This window comes from Salmo salar, chromosome 18 (genome assembly GCF_965601325.2).
Source record: "Salmo salar chromosome 18, fSalSal1, whole genome shotgun sequence".
Lineage (NCBI taxonomy): Eukaryota > Metazoa > Chordata > Actinopteri > Salmoniformes > Salmonidae > Salmo > Salmo salar.
This window is the reverse complement of record NC_138308.1, coordinates 4,372,353-4,383,255: the sequence shown is the minus strand read 5'-3', so window position 1 is coordinate 4,383,255 and position 10,903 is coordinate 4,372,353. Positions and strand designations below refer to the sequence as shown.

At 41.3% G+C, this 10,903-nt stretch overlaps 1 protein-coding gene across 7 annotated transcripts in view; it reads left to right on the top strand.

Annotated features, from left to right (window-relative positions):
- Window positions 1-605: 605 nt before the first annotated feature.
- LOC106576891 (fibroblast growth factor receptor 2) overlaps window positions 606-10,903 on the top strand; it is a 145,466-nt gene continuing 135,168 nt past the window's right edge. For 3 of the 7 annotated variants that reach the window (XM_082964676.1, XM_014154424.3, XM_082964672.1), the window contains exons 1-2: window positions 611-1,264; window positions 3,859-4,135. In XM_082964676.1, coding sequence (XP_082820802.1) covers window positions 3,946-4,135 — 190 coding nt within the window. In that variant the 5' untranslated portion in view covers window positions 611-1,264; window positions 3,859-3,945. Of the gene's footprint in view, window positions 1,265-3,858; window positions 4,136-10,903 lie in introns of all 7 variants that reach the window. The other 4 variants (XM_014154426.3, XM_082964674.1, XM_082964673.1 and 1 more) reach the window with 3 other exon arrangements.

Sequence of the window (10,903 nt, the reverse complement as noted above, 5' to 3'; positions counted from 1 at the left end):
TCGACTCCAATCAAGTTGTAGAATCATCAAGGATGATCAATGGAAACAGGATGCACCTGAGCTGAATTTTGAGTCTCAAAGCAATGGGTCTGAATACTTATGTAAATAAGGTATTTCCGTTTTTTTTTTAAATAATTTTTTTAACCTGTCTTTGTCATGATGGGGTATTGTGTGTAGATTGATTAAAATATATAATTATTTAAGTAGGCAAGTCAGTTAAGAACAAATTCTTATTTACAATTGACAGCCTACCCCGGACAATGCTGGGCCAATTGGACTCCCAATCAAGGCCAGATGTGATACAGCCTGGGTTCGAACCAGGGACTGTAGCGACGCCTCTTGCACTGAGATGCAATGCCTTAGACCACTGCGCCACTCGGGAGCCCTGAGTGAGGAAATATTTGTATTTAATCCATTTTTGAATAATGCTGTAACATAACAAAATGTGGAAAAAGGTTCGTGTGCATCGGGTGTTTTGTCCGCACGGGGGCGTAGTTATTGCGAGTTGAGCCTAGCCAACGAAGGGCGGAGGACCACTGTATTGGACTAACTTTGTAAATTGAGCACTCTCTCCCCGGGCGCACGGAGCAAGAAAGGCTCGTCGTTTCTTTCGAGGCAAAAGCATAGAAAGAGAGGGGGCCACTGAGATTTGATTGGCTGAGGAAGGCAGAGCCAAAAACACTGTGGCCAGGAAACGGCTCGAATTTCGGGGGACGTAAGGAGAAAAAATCTAGTAAACCTGACAAAGCGTCTGAGAACAGTACTAGGATTGTCTGGGAAGAAGACGCTCTGCCGCGAGGGATCATATATTGATGGATTCTATGTTTTTGGAGAGTTTATGTTCTTTTTTTACACATTAGTTCATCATAAATTGCAAACCTTTCGTTTGGATGAAGAGTGCGCTCGCTCTGAAACACTGACATTTGAGTTGACTAGCAACTTGGTGAAGAAGTTTCAGGGACGTAGCTATGTTTTTCTAGGTATTTTTCAAGGATATGGATTTAAATTCAGATTTTTTTTTAAAGTGCAATGGAACAACAATGACTTCGTGATTTAATAATACATTTTCAGTGATTTTATTTGTTGCTCGTCCAATTTGGGGAAGGTAAAAAAAATCGCTGCTTGGCATTTTTGGTGCAGTGGGGTGAATTTGCTCCATCGGGACTAGGCTACACATTCCTCTCGATTCGGCCCATGCACTCGCCTCCTGCCTTGTCCATGCATGCGAATCTGAGTTCTTCCAGACTTTAGGTAGTTATTCGTTGTAAGTATTTGGCCGTATTTTGGCAAATTGTGGGCATAGATCTCAAATGGTTATTGTTCTGTTCGTCCTCGATCAACGAGAATATAATTGAATAGAATCAATTCCTGATGTGGGCTTTACGCATCTGAAATAGAATAGCTCATTTTTAATGTTGGTAAGACCTGTTGTTTTAGCCATATTTGTTATTCTAAGGAGTTTTGAAAGGACTAATCTTGTCCATAGGCTAATTAAAACGGTACGTTGATCTGACAGTCAAATTATAATAAATTGCCATATAATGTAGCCTACCCCTTTTATACTACGAAGCAAGAGCTCTTGTTTTCTTATTTGGGGGAAATACTGTTTTTCATTCAACAACAGCCTATAAGGCGACGTTTACTATGTTTTCCCCTCAATTAGGAAAACATATCTAAGCAGTGGATGCAGCACCCATGCATGTTCATTAACAACACTGTTCTGGTAATTTATTACTTTGCTTAATTTTCTACATCGCATTAATGGTGCCATCTACCCCGTGACTGCACTTTGTGTTTTTATTGCATGGACTCACTGAGCACTGAGTCCAAAAGCCAACTGATTTGAATATCAATAGGATTAAAATCAGCGCTAAGAAATTCATTCGGAAGATTTGGTTTAAATGGGGGCCAGGGAAACCTGTGGATATGCATATGCGGAAAAGCCCTGGTGTCCGAACTTATTGGATGTCATGTTGTTGACAGCAGCAACTCATAAAGGGGTTTTCAAAGCTGTAGGCTATACATATGGTAGTTAGATTTACCACAGCAAAATCCCCAAAAGAAGGCTAGACTTAGGCGAATTGTCGGTTACCTTGCAGTGCCGGTCTGAAGTGTCCATTTTGCTTAGCAAAAGTCTTCCCTGCGGGGAACAGACTATACGAGAATATAATTGAATAGAATCAATTCCCGATGTGGGCTTTAAGCATCTGAAATAGAATAGCTAATTTTTAATGTTGGTAATACCTGTTGTTTTAGCCATATTTGTTATTCTAAGGAGTTTTGAAAGGACTAATCTTGTCCATAGGCTAATTAAAATGGTACGTTGATCTGACAGTCAAATTATAATAAATTGTCATATAATGTAGCCTACCCCTTTTATACTACGAAGCAAGAGCTCTTGTTTTCTTATTTGGGAGAAATACTGTTTTTCATTCAACAACAGCCTATAAGGCGATGTTTACTATGTTTTCCCCTCAATTAGGAAAACATATCTAAGCAGTGGATGCAGCACCCATGCATGTTCATTAACAACACTGTTCTGGTTATTTATTACGTTGCTTAATTTTCTACATCGCATTGATAGACGAATTTTATTTTCTTAAATAAACCATAGTCCTAAACCAAGGTTGTCTGCCCGCTCTAGTTACGTTGTACGTGCGGGATGCATCCAGGCAGCATCCCATGATGTAATGCGCGCGGTGGGTATAAACGTTTGCTTGCGATCCGCGCGTGCTCTCCTCTCTCCAGTCAATATATATGAACCAGAATCTCTCAACACATTTCAAAGTTGCTGTTTACGCCTACATGTCAAATGACATGCATCTTCCTGGGTAAACCAATCAATACATCGCAGCTGGAGCAGAAGGCGCTTGAGGAAGCGTGACTAGGGGCTCTTTGCAGCCGCTCCAAACCTCCATAGATTTCTAAAACGGATTGCACCGCAGATGTCTGGCAATGGCCAATAGATTGATGTGTCCTAGTGTATTCCATTTAAATTATAAATCGCATAATCATAGGGCTACAATGAATTAAGTGAATTTATTTTGCAACAGGAAAGTATGCATATTCACTAATATACTAACCTCAAATGGAAAGCAACAGGTTTGGAGCATCTAGGATAAAACTCATATAGGCTATTCAGTATTGGATGATTTACTTATTAATTGTAACCTACTCTCAGATCAGAAGAGGGTGATGTTTGATGGAATTTGATATTCCACAATTTCAGTAATAATAACATCAGGCTAATAATTTCATTAGTGAAATGGTATAATACAATACATAGGTATAGATAGCCTTGTAATAAAGTTATGTTTTTCACAACTAACAATGCCTATTCTATGCAGCTTCTATTTTTTATACATGTACATCTTTTATAAAGGTGATTTTAGCCTAGAAATGCGTCAAGTCCACTTAATAGAAATGCTACGTACTCAGACGTAAGGATTTGTGACAATGGGTCTGGTGTAAAGGTAGCTGTAGTGTGGTTGTGTGCTGAGCTGAGGTGCATCAGAGTTTTGGTATGTCTGTGGCAAGGCTTGTTTGACAGCATTTTGTGACACACTCTCTTGCTCTTACTCTCTCTACTCTTTCTATAGGTGTTATTGTAAATGAAATAAATTAAATAAGTCAGTGAACAAATTAGAATAGGTGAGAATATGACTATAGTATATTGTAAATGCAGAATTGGCTTCAGTTTCTAAGTCAATATACATTTTTCTCTTTTGGTTTTCTCCCTATTTTTCCCTCTCTCATCCTTTCTCCCCACATTATTTAAAATGTTCATCCCTACCTACCTTTTTCCCTTCATCTTCACTTATTTACCACCCTTTTCCAACTTTATTGCACCTCCCACAGCCTTTCCTCAGCCCAGGTGATTGGGGGAATTCACAGTGAGTGACAGGCCGGACAGCCTGCAGTTGATGGTTGGGTGGAGCCCCTCAGATGGGATCAGTGTCCAGGGGGAGGCAGAGCCTGAGGAGGGGGGGATGGGGGACGGACTCACCCTCCACTAACGGGATGGCCTCGTGGGCCTGGCTGCTCGCCACCATCCTGCTGTCCCTAGCAACGGCTACTTTGGCAAGGCCGCCGTACACTGCCGCTGAGGAAGAGGAGGCTACGCTAGAACCTGAAGGTAAGCTACTGGCTCCTCATTGACTGTATTATATACTTTGTTGCCCCTAGATACTTATCTAAGGTCAGTTTAGAGGTTTCCCCCTTCAGTGGTTAAGGTTAGGATTTGGGAAAGATAAGCTGATCCTAGGTTTGTGCCTAAGGCCAATGGGCACCTGGAGCCTGTTATGTAATGGTGGGATAGAGAGAAGGAGGTAATGTTGTTGTAAGACTCAACTTGGCTCCTTAGTCTTGCACCCCTCATTGTACACTGTAAGGGTGGTTATTGTGGTTTGGGTTGGGGAGGAGGAGGGCTGGCACTTTTGAGTTGTACTCCTATTTCTTTTCCCTAAAATATGCCCTCACCCTCATAATAACAAATCTCCACAGTATTATGGATTCATTAGAAATAAAACATGTGGAATTGAGAAATTGGGGCACGTAAAAAGGAAAACTATAACATTTAGAAACTAACTAACCTTGGCATGTGTGATGTTTGCCACACCATGAGATACTTACTACCATAGCACATAGCTTTGGTTCTTACTTCTTTCCCATAGTCACTTTTTCTTTGCCTGTTGTTGTGAATTTTCAGTCTCAGGACACTATTTGTGTCATCTAAAGTTAAAAACTGTCAAGAAAAGCGTATCAGGCGGTGGTGCTTTAAATTGCCATGGACACAGCCTAGCATGTGTGAAATACTGGTCCGGGACCTGGTATGAGAGGATGAGTGGGAAGGTGAGTGGGACAGTGTTTTCACTTGCACCTCTCGGGTGCCCTGCTGCCCCAGAGAGAGAGAGAGAGAGAAGGAAAGAGAGAGCTCTCTTCATCCTCTACTCGCACTGCAGTAGGCTGATTCCCACCATACACAATACTTTTTAAGGTGTTGCTGAATGAATCAAACGTTTTTGCTCCTTTTCTACTGCGTTTTTTGCTCTTATTTTCCTCTCTGTCAGTCTCTCTCTCTGCTTCTTCTTAGGGGAGGAGTGAGGACCACACACTGTAGCCTGTTAGTCTATGTGTAGCCTGTTTTCCACCAAGCAGCCTTTTGTTTGGGAAGAAAATACTTGTTTTTGGTTAACAGTGTGAATGTGAAAGGATGTACTTTCCTTAACTTTACACAGTTTTTTGGTTTCTTAGACCAGGGTATGTGGTTTGTCTTTTAAAAACAACCCAATGTCTAAAGTCGCTCTAGCTAGTCTCCAGCTAAATTACCTTCCATGGCCATTTTTGTACATATTTTTGGCCTGCTGAACTGGTGCCTGAGATGGTCGCATTTTGAAATACATTATGAAAGATGGTTTGTAATACAGGCAGTGTTTGTGGGTACTTTGTATTTTGTCACTAGCCTCCAAGGAGCCTGGAAATTCAGAGAAGTAGGCATACCCTAATTAGAGTTGTTGTGTTGGCTAGTCAGTCAGTAAGTCTTTCCAAGGCTCTAATCAACTTGATAAGTTGGGCCAACACTGCATGACTTTTGAATCCCCCTTACACACACACTCAGCCCCTGCTCTCTTGCACTTTGGCCTAGGGATCAGTAGTTGCCCACACTTGCCCAGACAAGGGTTACCTCACTACCTCAGGTTTTCACTCTTGTTTTTGTTGTTTACAGAAAGAGAGTCCTCTTGGCTCCAATCAGCTCCATTTGAAAAACAGATTTATTGGACATGCCTTTGTTGTAAGAGCCTGGAATTTTCCCCTTGTAATCCAATATTTGCAGATAGCAAAATGTTTTAAGAGGATTTGTGCGTAGTTGACTTTTCCTGACTTTTCCTTCAAATAGGGGAGATTACGGAGAAGGAGGAAAAGTTGGGAAGTCATGTGACGGGGATTAAGTGGGCTGAACCTGGGGCTCACATGATGACGGATCAACAGGGCAGGTTTCTGAGGCTTATTTAGAAAGCCCCGATATCTGATTTCAGATCAGTTTTTGTTAGCTGACCCCGGTCAAGCACATAGGGGTAGTATTCCACGGCAGTGAAGTTTGTGTGTGTTTTGTGTGTGAACCAGCGTTTTTCAGAGGAACGTGAAAAGAGACAGACTAGACTGTCTGTCCCTCTCTTAATTACCCCCCAGAGGTTGTCTTGACAGTAATGGCCTTTGGCCCCACCCCCTCTGAACACTAGAGCGCCCGGGGCCACAAGTGCATGCACCACTGTCTCTATATACCTCTCTGGAAAGGGAGGGATATTGTCATAGAGTGCATATCAGTGTTACTGCTTGCTTTGAGGAATGAACCCATGATAGCTCTGTTGCTAGTTTATTTTCCTACCCACTGAAGAAGGTTGTTAATCTGAAATGTACGTGTATGCTATCCCTTGACTTAGTTTTACTTAAGCATGGGCTGTTGTTGAATTTTCTCAATCTCACTCTTTATGCAACATCTTTTTGTGTGCAGACCCAGACAAAAAAAAAATAATGAAATGTATGCATTCACTACTGTAAGTCGCTCTGGATAAGAGCGTCTGCTAAATGACTAAAATGTTCAAAAAAAATTACCTTTTTCCTCATCATGTTTGTTTACCTCTGTATGCGGAAACTGAAGAAGTAGAGCGAGAATGGTTGTGAAATGCTAAACAGTACTAGTATTGTTATTGTCGTCAGTTACCTCGGACGTTCTGTATTTATGGAACTGTTTGCCTTGTACAGAAGCTAGGCTGGATTTGCACTGTGAAATTAACTGGGTAAGTCGAGCGGAGTAACAATGATATGGAAACGGGTTACAAACGCTGGTATGTGTCCCTTTACAATGGCATTTATGCTGCTTGGCTCCGGGGCCTGTTTAGATACATGTGTTGAATGAATGAATGAATGAATGTGGCACTGTGTGTGCGTGTGTGTAGTCTGTACGTTGGAACTTGCGTGTCGATGGAACTGACAAAGTACAGGTGTTCTAAAAGGTAAACCTAGCTATTTTCACCATAAAAATACAATCTATTCATTACATTTCTATGGTCCTCACTCTTACTATACTTGTGGTAGTAGATTAAGTGGACTGAAGAATAGTCAGGCTAAATCAATGTAAATATGCATGGGCGTGACACCCCATTGTCATGGAAAACACGTAATTGTGATTCGTTTTGATTGATTGCTACTCATTATGTGAGCAAAACAACTTGTCAGCTAGTGATATACTGTAGGACTCCTACCTGTAAGGCTAGTATAGCAGGGAGGAACATGCTGAAACATACTGTGCTACACTTCTGTCCCTTATCTTGTGTGGAGCAGGAAGAGGCTGCTACTTACATTAAAACACAATTTAGTAGGGCTGGGACGATACCAGTATTGCGATACTCGTTAGTATCATGGCAAGGAAACAAAACACGAAGCAGATTTAGCTTCCTAATGTTGGAAACAAACATCATTATGTTGTCATCCAGAATCACATGTATTTCTTTTCCAAGTTATAGCCCACAATATTCTATATACAGCAGGTTTTTAAAGTACCAAAGAGTTTGGTCTGCTTCGTGTTTTCATTTTTGCCTTGGGAAACATATTGCGATACTGGTATTGTTCGTCCCAGCCCTACAATCTAGTAATTATATTTATTTTCTTAATTTTTTTAATTATATTACTTTAAAATCTCTGTTCAGGTTTTCATAACATGATACATGCGTAGTTATAGCCAGTTCAATTTTAATGAGAAGAATCCAATTTTATTGCATGTTCATTTTCATGTAAGTGGGTGGTGGAGAAAAGATAGTGGCCATATGACTTACCTCAAACACGGTGATATCTAAACAACAGTAGGATCCAGGTTGTAAAAGTGTAAAAGTGTCAGCATGTCTGCCTGCACCTGGCCTGTTAATGATGTGTGTGTGCGTGAGCATGCTTACTGTGTGTGTGTTTGGTGTGTGTGTACTTGTGTGGTTGAGCGTGCTTATTGTGTGTGTGTCTGCCCCAGTGGCAGTGGAGCTGAACTCTCTAACTCAACAAACTATCCTGAGTCCTGCTGTCAATGTGGCCAGGCAGTTACCCTGATAGCCTCTTCTATACAATGGACTTTTATAGGCCCCTACTTGCCTGCCGTTAGGCCTAGTTAGTGTGGAGGTGTATCGGTGTTATATGGACTGTTGTTTGCCTTGGCCGATGCAGCAGAAAACGCCTTGTTGTCACTCCACCACTACCTCACACCTGTCTGATAAGAGGGTGGTAGAACTGAGTGAGTGCCTGTGCCAGGCTGTGACCAAGGGATGCTACAAGTTGACCACAACACAGTCTGCCTTCCTTGTGTGTTTGCCATGGGCAATGATCAGCTCAAACATATCTGGGCCCAGTCTAGGCATGACTGGGGTAGGAATGAACTCCAGAGCAGGGTGGGTTGATAGTGACTGGAAATTGCATCCTGAGCCTCCATGAAAGAGCGGGGTCAGGGTTCGATGCTGTGACCAAAACAGTTGCCTTTGCGAGGGTTTGACTTGGCAGTGCGACACACATTTTGAATTGGTCGCAAGGGTATCAGTGAATTTCTTTTACCTGGTCACGTTAATTTTTGCTTTACAATTTGTAAAAATGTTTTCATTATGATTTATTCATCAGTAATGTGCAAATGACCAAAAATAAACCAACTTCCTGAACAGGCAACAATGGCACGGGAATGCCTGTCTGTGTGTCAGGGCTCAACTTAGAGGGGAGGTTTTGGGAACCCTCCGGGCCAGTCGTTCATCCTCGTCTGTAGGGAATATTTAAAAAATGCAATTTTTAATCTAGGCTATGTAATTTATAAAAAAAACAGATGGATTCCCAAAGCTGGTCGTTTTGCTGTTTCGATTATTTATCACATGCTCGCTACACACATATAGCCTATAGATAATCTGTTGGGCAGAGAGAGCACACAGCTCTCAAACAGCTGGTTGTTGCGTGGACTGATGACCGACAGTGGTAGCAGTTCCAAGTTATGATATCTACCTGTAAATGCTAAGGCAAGAATGGGTATGCAAACCAGGTATTTAAAAATGTCAACGTCTTGGTTGAATATTTGCGATGCACAATTCAGTCATCATGGAATAGCCTACCTTGAAAATAATTTTCTCCAGGCTATTTGGTCCTTGAAAAGTCATTGAAGTTATGGTAGCCGATTTAGAAGTTCTGCAAGCATTTCGCTGCACCTTCGATAATATCTGCAAATCTGTGTACTCAACCAATAAACTTTGAATTGATTTGCTCCAATATTATTATTCAACTTGTCACTTTCTCATTGTAAAACGGGATACAGTAACCCCTCAATAACTCTTCAACATCTCAAATGGCGAGAATGACTAGCTACCACATGGACAGACTTCATTAATGTGTTTGTGTCGGGAGCATGCTGTCTATTTAGTCAGGAAATGCTCACATTATTCGGACATATTTTAGAATGTAAATGTATAATTCCATTGGGTAGGCCTATTGAAAAATGCATTATTATTAGTGTTAATGCATACTTTTTTTGTATACATTTTGGGAGGATTTTTTTTTTCTATAGGCTATTACAACAATTAAATATAAAATGTTGGTCCTTGAAAATTGCAATTTAATCCTTGAAAGTCCTTGAATTTGACTTGCCAATGTCTATGAATCCTGCTATTGAAATTACACATCATTCGCTTTCCTGTCAGATGTTGACCCGGGCCAGTTTATTTTTCCATTCGTGCCAGTAGCTTTCATTTGGCACTGGCCCAATGTGCCACTGTCGTGACCTGCTGTGTGCGGTTCTATAGGGCCTATATGTATACCACTTTGTGTAGCCGTTAGCGATGCTAATTATATATATATTTTTTTCACCTTTATTTAACCAGGTAGGCTAGTTGAGAACAAGTTCTCATTTACAACTGCGACCTGGCCAAGATAAAGCAAAGCAGTGCGACAAAGAACAACACAGAGTTACACATGGAATAAACAAACATACAGTCAATAACACAATAGAAAAAGTCTATATACAGTGTGTGCAAATGAGGTAAGATAAGGGAGGTAAGGCAATAAATAGGCCATAGTGGCGAAATAATTACAATTTAGCAATTAAACACTGGAGTGATAGATGTGTAGAAGATGAATGTGCAAGTAGAGATACTGGGGTGCAAAATAAATAAATAAATAAATAAATAAATAAATACATTATGGGAATGAGGTAGTTGGATGGGCTATTTACAGATGGGCTATGTACAGGTGCTGTGATCTGTGAGCTGCTCTGACAGCTGGTGCTTAAAGTTGGTGAGGGAGATATGAGTCTCCAGCTTCAGTGATTTTTTGCAGTTCGTTCCAGTCATTGGCAGCAGAGAACTGAAAGGAAAGGCGACCGAAGGAGGAATTGGCTTTGGGGGTGACCAGTGAGATATACTTGCTGGAGCGCGTGCTACGGGTGGGTGCTGCTATGGTGACCAGTGAGCTGAGATAAGGCATGGCTTTACCTAGCAAAGACTTGTAGATGACCTGGAGCCAGTGGGTTTGGCGACGAATATGAAGCAAGGGCCAGCCAACGGGAGCATACAGGTCGCAGTGGTGGGTAGTATATGGGGCTGTGGTGACAACACGGATGGCACTGTGATAGACTGCATCCAATTTGCTGAGTAGAGTGTTGGAGGCTATTTTGTAAATCAAAAGTCTCAAGGATCGGTTGGATAGTCAGTTTTACGAGGGTATGTTTGGCAGCATGAGTGAAGCATGCTTTGTTGCAAAATAGGAAGCCAATTCTAGATTTAATTTTGGATTAGAGATGCTTAATGTGAGTCTGGAAGGAGAGTTTACAGTCTAACCAGACACCTAGGTATTTTTAGTTGTCCACATATTCTAAGTCAGAACCGTCCAGAGTAGT